This window comes from Anomaloglossus baeobatrachus, chromosome 11 (genome assembly GCF_048569485.1).
Source record: "Anomaloglossus baeobatrachus isolate aAnoBae1 chromosome 11, aAnoBae1.hap1, whole genome shotgun sequence".
Taxonomy (NCBI): Eukaryota; Metazoa; Chordata; class Amphibia; order Anura; family Aromobatidae; genus Anomaloglossus; species Anomaloglossus baeobatrachus.
This window is the reverse complement of record NC_134363.1, coordinates 19,778,783-19,793,179: the sequence shown is the minus strand read 5'-3', so window position 1 is coordinate 19,793,179 and position 14,397 is coordinate 19,778,783. Positions and strand designations below refer to the sequence as shown.

The following is a 14,397-nucleotide window of genomic DNA, read 5'->3' as shown; positions in this document are numbered from 1 at the left end:
AGTGGAGCATCTAATGGATGCTCCACTGCTGGGGCAGCTGCATTTTACTATTTTTAGGCTTGGAGGGGCCAAATAACAATGGGCCTTCCCAGCCTGATAATAGGAGCCCTTAGCTGTCAGTTTTACCTTGGCTGGCATTTAATGGATGCTCCACTTCTGGGGCAGTTGCAGTCTGCTATTTTTAGGCTGGGAGGGTCCAAATAACAATGGGCCTTCCCAGCCTGATAATACGAGCCCTCAGCTGTCGGTTTTACCTTGGCTGGCATCTAATGGATGCTCCACTTCTGGGGCACCTGCTTTCTGCTTTTTTTTTAGGCTAGGAGGGGCCAAATAACAATAATTATTTCCAGCCTGATAATACCAGTCCTTAGCTGTCAGCTTTACCTTGGTGGGTTAGCAAAAATTGGGGTGACCCCATGCTGGTTTTTAAATTATTTAAATTATTTAATAAAACAGCATTGGTTTTCTTCTACAGTATGTTTGATAACCAGCCAAGGTAATCCTGACAACTGAGAGTTACAGCCTCTAGTTGTCTGCTTTGTCCTTTATGAACCTCAAACTTTACCTTTCAGGTTCACTCAGCCCTAATTCTGATAAACCACATTTGCTCTTATTTATCAGAATATTATGCACTTGATGAGCCAATCAGCTTTTAACATAGGGGATCTGCTGAAAAATTACCTATCCTAAGAGGGCTAGGCAAGGGAATGGCTTTTGATAAATGTTTATAAAAAGCTATTTGTATTATGATACATAGTTTACAATAATCTCACAGGGGAAAAACCTGATAGGTCCATGGTATTTACCTGCAGATTTACGGGTATTCTGCAGTTACAAATAGTAAAAATCCTGCCTGGTGCCTAACTGGAACAATGACTACAGGAAGAAAATGAAGCATCATTCCGAGATCCATTTGCTTTGTCATTTGTTGCTGCAATATTCACTTCTCAGCAGTTTGGCGGACATCCTGTTCTACAATGTATGTGTGCAGATCAGGCTGTCAATCAAAGTTCATGGGAGTGTTTGCCAACATGTTCACAGTACAGTTATTGATGACTACATGGAAGATATAACATCATTTTCTCCCTGTAGCTGCTGCTCAAATGAGGCAGATATTACAATGCTCTTTACCTGCAGATTAATCCTATATCTCCAAGCAAATAGCGTTTTTGGAACTGACCAGTTCCCTTTAAAGCATTTGAGGGTAACTACATTAAAATGTATTGGTTTAATGACATTAGCCCATTTTTGTATCTATATTACATCTTTCATGTATCCATCACCGGTTTTCCCTCTTTTAGTCACCGATAATCCTAATCCAGAATGGACCCTACGAAGCAGATTTATCTTCTCCTCATCTGTCAGGGTAAATATTCTCACAATTACAGAATAATCTGATATAATGGGATTCTGTGACCCCGGCCTCATGTTCTGCTCATTGTCTCCAGGCTTCTATCTGGGTTCTCTATGTCAGCGGTGGACATTCCCTGAAAAAATTACTGGTCTTATTGATTCCTGTGTGGAGATTCCTTGTACATATCATCCTGACGGGAGATCAGGAGCGTCCGGCACTGTCTGGTACTTGTATAATACAAGAGATTATCCACAGATCCTAAACACCAAGGACTCATCTACAGTAATGGAGGAATACAAAGAGCGGACCTCACTGGTAGCAGGAAACAACAGCTGCACCCTGCGGATAAATCCCGTGAGGAGAGAAGATGGGAACAAATATTATTATCCAGGGATCGCAGAAGATAGAATAATAAATACAGCTGATAAACAGAATAAATATGTTCATCTCTCTGTCACAGGTAAATATAGAAAATAGATAACACCAAGAGACTCTGCAAATCTTATTTGTTGTGTCATTTAACTAATTGATTAAGGCTGGGATCTATGACTGGGATCTAATCCAAATCAGATCTCATGCTTTGCACTGATGAGGGGCAATACGCAAAATACTCTGTCTGCAAATTGTAATTCTGGTTTCGCGTTTATCCTATAGGCCCCGTTACACGCAACGACGTATCTAACGATGAAGGAAAGGGAATGGCACTACCTAAAAGTGGGATCTGCTAGGTACAAAGTACAATTGTGACAAAGAAGAAAAAGAAGGTACCTAATGAAGCGAGATCACCACATATAAAGTATCAAAACCAAATTGCTTTTTATGTGTGATTTACGTTTTGATACTTTATATGTGGTGATCCCGCTTAATTACGTATGTTCTTTTTCTTCTTTGTCACAGACGTATCTAACGATATATCGCCGGGGTCACGGATTCCGTGACGCACATCCATTATTGTTAGCAACATCATTGCGTGTGAAACCTACGAACGACCGTTAACGATGGAAAATACCAAATCGTCCATCGTTGACACGTTGTTCATTTTCAAAAAATCATTGGTTGTTGAGGACGCAAGTTGTTCATCATTCCCGTGGCAGCACACATCGCTACGTGTGACACACCGGGAACGATGAACTACAGCTTACCTGTGTCCTCAACAAGCACCGAGTTGGGAGTGACGGAGATGCGGCTTCTCTCCGCCCCTCCGCTTCAATTGGCGGCCTGCTCTGTGACGTCGCTGTGACGCCGAACGAACCTCCCCCTTTCAGGGGAGGTTGTTCACCGGCCACAGTGACGTCGTTAGGGAGGGCTGTACGTGTGACACGGAACAAGCGAGATTGTGTGCCACATGCAGCGATTTGCCCGTGACGCACAAACGACAGGGGTGGGTGCCATCGCTAGTGATATCGCTAGCGATGACGCTCCGTGTAAAGCCCCCTTAAGTCATATAGCAAGGTTCATTCCAGGGTCGACATTGGCTTTAAGGATTACTACTTACAATAGGTGGCATTAGAAATCAACTCCTCTTTCTTTCTGAAAAAACAATTTGCATATATAATGAAATAAGACACAAGCTAAAAGAATGGAACATGCTTACTGAAATGTATTTAATACTTAGAACAAAAGCCTGTGTTAGTGATGAAGCTTCCAAATTGCTCCTGTATGGAGACACTTGTCGCCTGAATTGCTCAGGTGGGATTTGGGACCATTATTCCACACACACCCTGCAGGTCCCGGCTCCTTCTATGAACTCTGAGCTTCAGTTCCTTCCAGACATTTTCTATTGGATTCAGCTCAGGTGATCGGCTTGGCCATTCTAGCAGATTTATTTTTTTTTCTCTAAAACCAGTTGCTAGTTCCCTTCACAGTGTGTTTGGCATCACTGTCTTGCTAAAATGTCCTCCCTTGTTTCATCTTCATCATCCTGGTAGATGGCAGCAGAGTTTTATCAATAAAGTTTTGATACATTTGTCCATTCATCCTTTCATCAATTTTTTGAAAATTTCCAATGTCATGGACTGAAAAACAGCCCCACACTATGATGTTCCCACCTCCACACTTCACTGTTGATGTTTTTGGGGTAAATTGTCTTTTGGTCTCCAAACAAAGTGCGTATTATGGCCTCCAAAGAATTCAATTTTGGTCTCATCTGACCTGACTATATTTTCCAGTATTTCACAGGCTTGTCTAAATGTTGTTGAGCAAACTTTAAATGCGCTTGAACCTTATTTTTGTTCATAAATGGAGTTTTGTGTTGTGAGCATCAATAGAGGTTGAGTGCGTTACATATTGTTTTCTTTGAAACAACTGTTCCTGCTGATTACCGGTCTTTCTCTAAAGGCCACTTTACACGCAACAACATCGCTAACGAGATGTCGTTGGGGTCACGAAATTCGTGACGCACATCCGGCCTTGTTAGCGACGTCGTTGCGTGTGAAATGCAGGAACGACCGTTAACGATCAAAAATACTCACCATATCGTTGATCGTTGACACGTCGTTCTAATCACAAATATGGTTGCTGCTGCAGGTACGATGTTGTTCGTCGTTCCGGCGGCAGCACAAATCGCTATGTGTGACATGGCAGGAACAAGAAACATCACCTTAGCTGCATCCTCCGGCAATGAGGAAGGAAGGAAGTGGGCGGGATGTTACAGCCGCTCATCTCCACCCCTCCGCTTCAATTGAGCGGCTGCTTAGTGACGCCACTGTGACGTCGCACGGACCGCCCCCTTAGAAAGGAGGCGGTTCGCTGGCAACAGCGACGTCGCTAGGAAGGTAAGTATGTGTAACAGCTGTTAGCGATGTTGTGCGCCATGGGCAGCGATTTGCCCATGATACACAAATAACGGGGGCGGGTGCTTTCACCAGCGACATCGCTGGCGATGTCGCTGTGTGTAAAGTGCCCTTAACACTCCACAGATGGTCCTTGGCTCTTGGACAACTCTTCTGCGTTATCCAAGAACTGGAGATGAGCAAACCTTCATTCTCGAGACTCGAGATTCGAGCTCGGAAAATGACATGAAAATCCTCATGGTGAGAATCGCGCTGTGCTCATGTCACATCATTATTCTTGCTGTGGGAAGTGTGTGATCGGCTCAAATTTGACTTATATTCTGCAGTCTAATGCCGGCATCACATGGGACGATCTATCGTGCGATCGCACGAGCAATCATACCCGCCCCCGACGTTTGTGCATCACGGGCAATTCGTTGCCCGTGTCGCACAAAGTCGTTAACCCCCCGTCACATGTACTTACCTCCCGGACGACCTCGCTGTGGGTGGCGAACATCCTCTTCCTGAAGGGGAAGGGACGTTTGGTGTCACAGCGATGTCACACAGCGGCCGGCCAATCGAATTGGAGGGGCGGAGATGAGCGGGACGTAACTTCCCGCCCACCTCCTTCCTTCCGCATTGCCGGCGGGACTCAGGTAAGCTATGTTTGTTGCTCCCGGGTAGAGATGAGCGAACCGGTCCCGGTTCGGCTCGAGGCGGTTCGCCGAACGGGGGGTCTGGCTCGAGTTCGGCTCGTCGAACGTTCGACGAACCGAACTCGAGCCCATAGGAAACAATGGCAGGCAATCACAAACACAGTAAAACACCTAGAAAACACCCTCAAAGGTGTCCAAAAGGTGACAAACAACTCACAACACAACACAAACACATGGGAAAGTGACAAGGACATGTACTCATGCGAAAACAAAACAGCTGGACAAGGAAAAAGAGGAGGACACACAGATATAGGCATGGCACGCCCTTCTAAAGTCATGTAAAACACCGCAAGGTGACTCCAAGCGGAGTCTCCCTTTTTTCCAAAAATTGGGCCCCACACACCCACCCCTTCAGTGGCAGCAGTTGTGCCCCAGTTGTACACTTCACAGCTAGATTTGCATCAAGCACATTCAAAAATACGCTATTCTTATCCGTCCCCAGGATGACACCGGGGTAGGTAGCAAAGTCTTTCCTGATCCCAGCTCTGTTCATCTTGGCTTCTTTTAAAAACACAGCAAGCAAGGGTTACTCCAAGCGGAGTCTCCCTTTTTTCCAAAAATTGGGCCCCACACACACCCACCCCTTCAGTGGCAGCACTTGGGCCCCAGTTGTACACTTCACAGCTAGATTTGCATCAAGCACATTCAAAAATACGCTATTCTTAACCGTCCCCAGGATGACACCGGGGTAGGTAGCAAAGTCTTTCCTGATCCCAGCTCTGTTCATCTTGGCTTCTTTTAAAAACACAGCAAGCAAGGGTTACTCCAAGCGGAGTCTCCCTTTTTTCCAAAAATTGGGCCACACAGACACCCACCCCATCAGTGGCAGCACTTGGGCCCTAGTTGCAAACAGGATGTTTTGATTTGCATCAAGCACATTCAAAAATACGCTATTCTTAGCCGTCCACAGGATGACACCGGGGTAGGTAGCAAAGTCTTTCCTGATCCCAGCTCTGTTCATCTTGGCTTCTTTTAAAAACACAGCAAGCAAGGGTTACTCCAAGCGGAGTCTCCCTTTTTTCCAAAAATTGGGCCACACAGACACCCACCCCATCAGTGGCAGCACTTGGGCCCTAGTTGCAAACAGGATGTTTTGATTTGCATCAAGCACATTCAAAAATACGCTATTCTTAGCCGTCCCCAGGATGACACCGGGGTAGGTAGCAAAGTCTTTGCTGACCCATGACTTGTTCATCTTGGCTTCTTTTAAAAACAATGTAAGCAAGGGTTACTCCAAGCGGAGTCTCCCTTTTTTCCAAAAATTGGGCCACACAGACACCCACCCCATCAGTGGCAGCACTTGGGCCCTAGTTGCAAACAGGATGTTTTGATTTGCATCAAGCACATTCAAAAATACGCTATTCTTAGCCGTCCCCAGGATGACACCGGGGTAGGTAGCAAAGTCTTTGCTGACCCATGACTTGTTCATCTTGGCTTCTTTTAAAAACAATGTAAGCAAGGGTTACTCCAAGCGGAGTCTCCCTTTTTTTCCAAAAATTGGGCCACACAGACACCCACCCCATCAGTGGCAGCACTTGGGCCCTAGTTGCAAACAGGATGTTTTGATTTGCATCAAGCACATTCAAAAATACGCTATTCTTAGCCGTCCACAGGATGACACCGGGGTAGGTAGCAAAGTCTTTCCTGATCCCAGCTCTGTTCATCTTGGCTTCTTTTAAAAACACAGCAAGCAAGGGTTACTCCAAGCGGAGTCTCCCTTTTTTCCAAAAATTGGGCCACACAGACACCCACCCCATCAGTGGCAGCACTTGGGCCCTAGTTGCAAACAGGATGTTTTGATTTGCATCAAGCACATTCAAAAATACGCTATTCTTAGCCGTCCCCAGGATGACACCGGGGTAGGTAGCAAAGTCTTTGCTGACCCATGACTTGTTCATCTTGGCTTCTTTTAAAAACAATGTAAGCAAGGGTTACTCCAAGCGGAGTCTCCCTTTTTTCCAAAAATTGGGCCACACAGACACCCACCCCATCAGTGGCAGCACTTGGGCCCTAGTTGCAAACAGGATGTTTTGATTTGCATCAAGCACATTCAAAAATACGCTATTCTTAGCCGTCCCCAGGATGACACTGGGGTAGGTAGCAAAGTCTTTGCTGACCCATGACTTGTTCATCTTGGCTTCTTTTAAAAACAATGTAAGCAAGGGTTACTCCAAGCGGAGTCTCCCTTTTTTCCAAAAATTGGGCCACACAGACACCCACCCCATCAGTGGCAGCACTTGGGCCCTAGTTGCAAACAGGATGTTTTGATTTGCATCAAGCACATTCAAAAATACGCTATTCTTAGCCGTCCCCAGGATGACACCGGGGTAGGTAGCAAAGTCTTTGCTGACCCATGACTTGTTCATCTTGGCTTCTTTTAAAAACAATGTAAGCAAGGGTTACTCCAAGCGGAGTCTCCCTTTTTTCCAAAAATTGGGCCACACAGACACCCACCCCATCAGTGGCAGCACTTGGGCCCTAGTTGCAAACAGGATGTTTTGATTTGCATCAAGCACATTCAAAAATACGCTATTCTTAGCCGTCCACAGGATGACACCGGGGTAGGTAGCAAAGTCTTTCCTGATCCCAGCTCTGTTCATCTTGGCTTCTTTTAAAAACACAGCAAGCAAGGGTTACTCCAAGCGGAGTCTCCCTTTTTTCCAAAAATTGGGCCACACAGACACCCACCCCATCAGTGGCAGCACTTGGGCCCTAGTTGCAAACAGGATGTTTTGATTTGCATCAAGCACATTCAAAAATACGCTATTCTTAGCCGTCCCCAGGATGACACCGGGGTAGGTAGCAAAGTCTTTGCTGACCCATGACTTGTTCATCTTGGCTTCTTTTAAAAACAATGTAAGCAAGGGTTACTCCAAGCGGAGTCTCCCTTTTTTCCAAAAATTGGGCCACACAGACACCCACCCCATCAGTGGCAGCACTTGGGCCCTAGTTGCAAACAGGATGTTTTGATTTGCATCAAGCACATTCAAAAATACGCTATTCTTAGCCGTCCCCAGGATGACACTGGGGTAGGTAGCAAAGTCTTTGCTGACCCATGACTTGTTCATCTTGGCTTCTTTTAAAAACAATGTAAGCAAGGGTTACTCCAAGCGGAGTCTCCCTTTTTTCCAAAAATTGGGCCACACAGACACCCACCCCATCAGTGGCAGCACTTGGGCCCTAGTTGCAAACAGGATGTTTTGATTTGCATCAAGCACATTCAAAAATACGCTATTCTTAGCCGTCCCCAGGATGACACCGGGGTAGGTAGCAAAGTCTTTGCTGACCCATGACTTGTTCATCTTGGCTTCTTTTAAAAACAATGTAAGCAAGGGTTACTCCAAGCGGAGTCTCCCTTTTTTCCAAAAATTGGGCCACACAGACACCCACCCCATCAGTGGCAGCACTTGGGCCCTAGTTGCAAACAGGATGTTTTGATTTGCATCAAGCACATTCAAAAATACGCTATTCTTAGCCGTCCACAGGATGACACCGGGGTAGGTAGCAAAGTCTTTCCTGATCCCAGCTCTGTTCATCTTGGCTTCTTTTAAAAACACAGCAAGCAAGGGTTACTCCAAGCGGAGTCTCCCTTTTTTCCAAAAATTGGGCCACACAGACACCCACCCCATCAGTGGCAGCACTTGGGCCCTAGTTGCAAACAGGATGTTTTGATTTGCATCAAGCACATTCAAAAATACGCTATTCTTAGCCGTCCCCAGGATGACACCGGGGTAGGTAGCAAAGTCTTTGCTGACCCATGACTTGTTCATCTTGGCTTCTTTTAAAAACAATGTAAGCAAGGGTTACTCCAAGCGGAGTCTCCCTTTTTTCCAAAAATTGGGCCACACAGACACCCACCCCATCAGTGGCAGCACTTGGGCCCTAGTTGCAAACAGGATGTTTTGATTTGCATCAAGCACATTCAAAAATACGCTATTCTTAGCCGTCCACAGGATGACACCGGGGTAGGTAGCAAAGTCTTTCCTGATCCCAGCTCTGTTCATCTTGGCTTCTTTTAAAAACACAGCAAGCAAGGGTTACTCCAAGCGGAGTCTCCCTTTTTTCCAAAAATTGGGCCACACAGACACCCACCCCATCAGTGGCAGCACTTGGGCCCTAGTTGCAAACAGGATGTTTTGATTTGCATCAAGCACATTCAAAAATACGCTATTCTTAGCCGTCCCCAGGATGACACCGGGGTAGGTAGCAAAGTCTTTGCTGACCCATGACTTGTTCATCTTGGCTTCTTTTAAAAACAATGTAAGCAAGGGTTACTCCAAGCGGAGTCTCCCTTTTTTCCAAAAATTGGGCCACACAGACACCCACCCCATCAGTGGCAGCACTTGGGCCCTAGTTGCAAACAGGATGTTTTGATTTGCATCAAGCACATTCAAAAATACGCTATTCTTAGCCGTCCACAGGATGACACCGGGGTAGGTAGCAAAGTCTTTCCTGATCCCAGCTCTGTTCATCTTGGCTTCTTTTAAAAACACAGCAAGCAAGGGTTACTCCAAGCGGAGTCTCCCTTTTTTCCAAAAATTGGGCCACACAGACACCCACCCCATCAGTGGCAGCACTTGGGCCCTAGTTGCAAACAGGATGTTTTGATTTGCATCAAGCACATTCAAAAATACGCTATTCTTAGCCGTCCCCAGGATGACACCGGGGTAGGTAGCAAAGTCTTTGCTGACCCATGACTTGTTCATCTTGGCTTCTTTTAAAAACAATGTAAGCAAGGGTTACTCCAAGCGGAGTCTCCCTTTTTTCCAAAAATTGGGCCACACAGACACCCACCCCATCAGTGGCAGCACTTGGGCCCTAGTTGCAAACAGGATGTTTTGATTTGCATCAAGCACATTCAAAAATACGCTATTCTTAGCCGTCCACAGGATGACACCGGGGTAGGTAGCAAAGTCTTTCCTGATCCCAGCTCTGTTCATCTTGGCTTCTTTTAAAAACACAGCAAGCAAGGGTTACTCCAAGCGGAGTCTCCCTTTTTTCCAAAAATTGGGCCACACAGACACCCACCCCATCAGTGGCAGCACTTGGGCCCTAGTTGCAAACAGGATGTTTTGATTTGCATCAAGCACATTCAAAAATACGCTATTCTTAGCCGTCCACAGGATGACACCGGGGTAGGTAGCAAAGTCTTTCCTGATCCCAGCTCTGTTCATCTTGGCTTCTTTTAAAAACACAGCAAGCAAGGGTTACTCCAAGCGGAGTCTCCCTTTTTTCCAAAAATTGGGCCACACAGACACCCACCCCATCAGTGGCAGCACTTGGGCCCTAGTTGCAAACAGGATGTTTTGATTTGCATCAAGCACATTCAAAAATACGCTATTCTTAGCCGTCCCCAGGATGACACCGGGGTAGGTAGCAAAGTCTTTGCTGACCCATGACTTGTTCATCTTGGCTTCTTTTAAAAACAATGTAAGCAAGGGTTACTCCAAGCGGAGTCTCCCTTTTTTCCAAAAATTGGGCCACACAGACACCCACCCCATCAGTGGCAGCACTTGGGCCCTAGTTGCAAACAGGATGTTTTGATTTGCATCAAGCACATTCAAAAATACGCTATTCTTAGCCGTCCCCAGGATGACACCGGGGTAGGTAGCAAAGTCTTTGCTGACCCATGACTTGTTCATCTTGGCTTCTTTTAAAAACAATGTAAGCAAGGGTTACTCAAAGCGGAGTCTCCCTTTTTTCCAAAAATTGGGCCACACAGACACCCACCCCATCAGTGGCAGCACTTGGGCCCTAGTTGCAAACAGGATGTTTTGATTTGCATCAAGCACATTCAAAAATACGCTATTCTTAGCCGTCCCCAGGATGACACCGGGGTAGGTAGCAAAGTCTTTCCTGATCCCAGCTCTGTTCATCTTGGCTTCTTTTAAAAACACAGCAAGCAAGGGTTACTCCAAGCGGAGTCTCCCTTTTTTAAAAAAATTGGGCCACACAGACACCCACCCCATCAGTGGCAGCACTTGGGCCCTAGTTGCAAACAGGATGTTTTGATTTGCATCAAGCACATTCCAAATCCACAAGCATTTACTCTCCCCAGGATGACACAGGGGTAGTAAATTCCTTCTGGATCCATGACTTGTTCATTTTGATGAACGTCAGTCTGTCCACATTGTCACTGGACAGACGCGTGCGCTTATCTGTCAGCACACACCCAGCAGCACTGAATACACGTTCAGAGACAACGCTGGCAGCTGGACACGACAAAATCTCCAAGGCGTAAGTTGCGAGCTCTGGCCATTTTTGTAGGTTTGAAGCCCAAAAGGAGCAAGGCTCCAGTTGCACAGTCATGGCATCGATGTTCATTTGGAGATACTCCTGTATCATCCTCTCCAGCCGTTGACTATGTGTCAGACTTGTTGTCTCTGGTGGCCTTGCAAAAGAGGGTCTAAAAAAATTATGAAAAGATTCCATAAAATTGCTGTTACCGGCACCAGAAAAGGTCCTACTGGTACGGGTAGACTGTTGAAGATGACGAGACCGTCCCATGTTTGTCAAGTTACAACTGGGAGATTCACTCCCTGCACCTGCACGGTTGTTTGGTGGAAAAGCCGAGCTAAGATCTAGTAACAGCTTCTGCTGATACTCCTGCATACGTGCGTCCCTTTCTATGGCTGGAATTATGTCACAAAATTTGGACTTGTACCGGGGATCTAATAGTGTGGCAATCCAGTAGTCATCATCACTTCTAATTTTGACAATACGACTGTCATGTTGGAGGTAGTGCAACAAAAAGGCACTCATGTGTCTTGCGCAGCCATGCGGACCAAGTCCATGCTGTGTTTGTGGCATAGAGGTGCTACCCGTTCTTTCTTCCTCTGACATCTGACCCCAACCTCTTTCAACTGAAATTTGACCAAGGTCTCCCTCATCCGCTGAGTCTTCCATGTCCATGGACAGTTCGTCCTCCATTTCTTCATGTTCTCCTGCACCTTGCTCAACATTTCGCCTGCTACTATGCGCCCTTGTCGATCCCTGTCCCCCATGGTCCCATGCCTGCTGCGTTGGTGATGATGAACGTCTGGACCTTCGTGATGTTGTTGTCCCTTGCGCATATGAATCCTCCTGTAGTTCCTCCCCTTCATGTTGTCCCACCCCCTGACTCCGAATAGTGTTTAGCGTGTGCTCCAGCATGTAAATGACTGGAATCGTCATGCTGATAATGGCATTGTCAGCGCTAAACATATTCGTCGCCATGTCGAAACTGTGCAGAAGGGTGCATAGGTCCTTGATCTGAGACCACTCCATCAGGGTGATCTGCCCCACCTCTGCATCTCGTTGGCCCAGGCTATACGTCATGACGTATTGCACCAGGGCTCTGCGGTGCTGCCACAGTCGCTGTAACATGTGGAGAGTTGAATTCCAGCGTGTCGCCACATCGCATTTCAGGCGATGAACCGGCAGGCCGAAAGACTTCTGGAGCGATGCAAGTCGCTCTGCTGCGGCGCTTGAACGGCGGAAGTGAGCTGACAGTTTTCGTGCCCTGTTCAGAAGGCCATCTAGGCCGGGATAGTGTGTTAAAAATTGCTGCACGACAAGGTTCAACACGTGAGCCATACAAGGTACGTGTGTCACCTTGCCCAGGCGAAGTGCCGCACCCAGGTTTGCAGCATTGTCGCACACGGCCTTACCAGGCTGCAGTTTGAGTGGAGACAACCATTTATTAAACTCGGACCGCAAAGCTGACCACAACTCCTCAGCTGTGTGACTCTTATTACCAAGACATGTCAAGCTAAAGACCGCCTGATGCCGTTGCGCTCTGCTGCCAGCATAGTAATGAGGGGTGCGTGATTCCTTCTGCGCAGTGAGAACGCTGGTGGCCTGACCAGGCAGGCTTGGGGCGGAGGTGGAGGACCCAGATGAGGTGGAGGATGCAGAAGCAGTGGCGGAACTTGGACAGACAGAGGATTGACACACAAGTCGTGGGGACGGCAAGACTTGTGCAGCAGACCCTTCACCATCTATCACCATAGTTACCCAGTGCCCAGTCAGCGACATGTAACGTCCCTGTCCATGCTTACTGGTCCAAGTATCGGTGGTGAAATGCACCCGTTCACACACAGAGTTTCTCAAGGAAGCGGTGATGTTGTGTGCGACATGCTGGTGTAGCGCGGGCACACCTTTCTTAGAGAAGTAGTGGCGACTAGGCATCTGGTACTGGGGCACAGCGACAGACATAAGGTCTCTAAAATCCTGTGTGTCCACTAGGCGGAAAGGCAGCATTTCGGTAGCCAACAGCTTACAGAGGGATAGAGTCAACCTCTTAGCTTTGTCATGGGTCGGAGGAAGTGGCCTTTTATTTGACCACATCTGAGGGACAGAGATCTGGCTGCTGTGTGTAGACGGTGTTGAGTAGGGTGTCCCTGGAAAAATGCAGGTTTGTGAGGAAAGTGCAGGCGGAGACATGATGTTGCCTTCATCCAACGTTGGTGCTATCGATGTCTGAGAGAGCTGTACACACTCACTTGTTTCCCCTTCCAAACCAACTGACGACCTTACAAGCAAACTGCCTGTTGCGGTTACAGTGGTGGAAGTTTTGCGTGGAAAAACAGGTGTGGCAGCTGTCCCCACAGTCCTAGAAGATGAAGAGCGCGCGGATGCAGTGGAAGGGGCGGGCGGTGGATGGTTCGCTCCGCTAGGCCGCATTGCAGCACGGTGAGCTTCCCACCGGGACTTATGATATTTATTCATGTGACGATTCATGGAAGAAGTTGTCAAACTGCTGAGCTTTTGACCTCTACTAAGAGAATCATGACAAATGTTACATATCACATGAGTTGGGCGATCTTTTTCGATGTGAAAAAAGGACCAGGCTAGGCAAGGCTTAGAGGCCATGCGACCTGTTGATCCACCCCGAATAATGCTCATAGGCAGAGTGGTGGCTGAGGATGCAGTTGTAGACGTGCTACCAGTGCTCCGACTCTGTCCAGGAAGGCGCAAGGTAACTTCGTCGTCGGTTGCATCCTCCTCCACCGCCTCTGTTGACCTCCTCGAGTGCCTGACTGGGGGTTGACAGTAGGTGGGATCTAGAACGTCATCATCAATTGTTGTGTTTGCACTCCCCTCCCCCTCAGACCGAGCCTCTTCTTGCCCTGACGGAATATTTAAGTTGTCATCCCAATCGGGTATCTGCGTCTCATCTTCATCAGTATGTTCCTCATTGTCTATAACCACAGGTGTTACAGTTTGTGACAAAGGGTCAACATTATGCTCAGAAACTTGGTCCTCACGGCCTGAATCTGAGTCACAAAGGTTCTGGGCATCACTGCAGACCATTTCCTGTTCTGTACTCACTGTAGCTTGGGAGCAGACCTCTGATTCCCAGGCTATAGTGTGACTGAACAGCTCTGCAGACTCAGCCATCTCAGTTCCACCATACTGTGCAGGGCTGATGGAGACTTCAGAGCTGGGAGAAATCAAGTGTGATTGGGATGACAACTCAGAGGACTGGTGTTTTTTGGATGCGGTACTTGAAGTGGCTGAGAGGGCACTTGTTGGACCACTTGAGATCCATTCAAGCATTTTCCTTTTTTGCCCA

General features: G+C 47.2%; 1 protein-coding gene across 1 annotated transcript in view; it reads left to right on the top strand.

Moving 5' to 3' along the window:
* The first annotated feature begins 1,296 nt into the window (after positions 1-1,296).
* The window catches only part of LOC142256337 (B-cell receptor CD22-like), a 92,586-nt gene continuing 79,485 nt past the window's right edge, over positions 1,297-14,397 (top strand). Inside the window, exons 1-2 of the mRNA XM_075327967.1 lie at positions 1,297-1,366; positions 1,449-1,814. Coding sequence (XP_075184082.1) covers positions 1,324-1,366; positions 1,449-1,814 — 409 coding nt within the window. The 5' untranslated portion in view covers positions 1,297-1,323. The remainder of the gene's footprint in view (positions 1,367-1,448; positions 1,815-14,397) is intronic.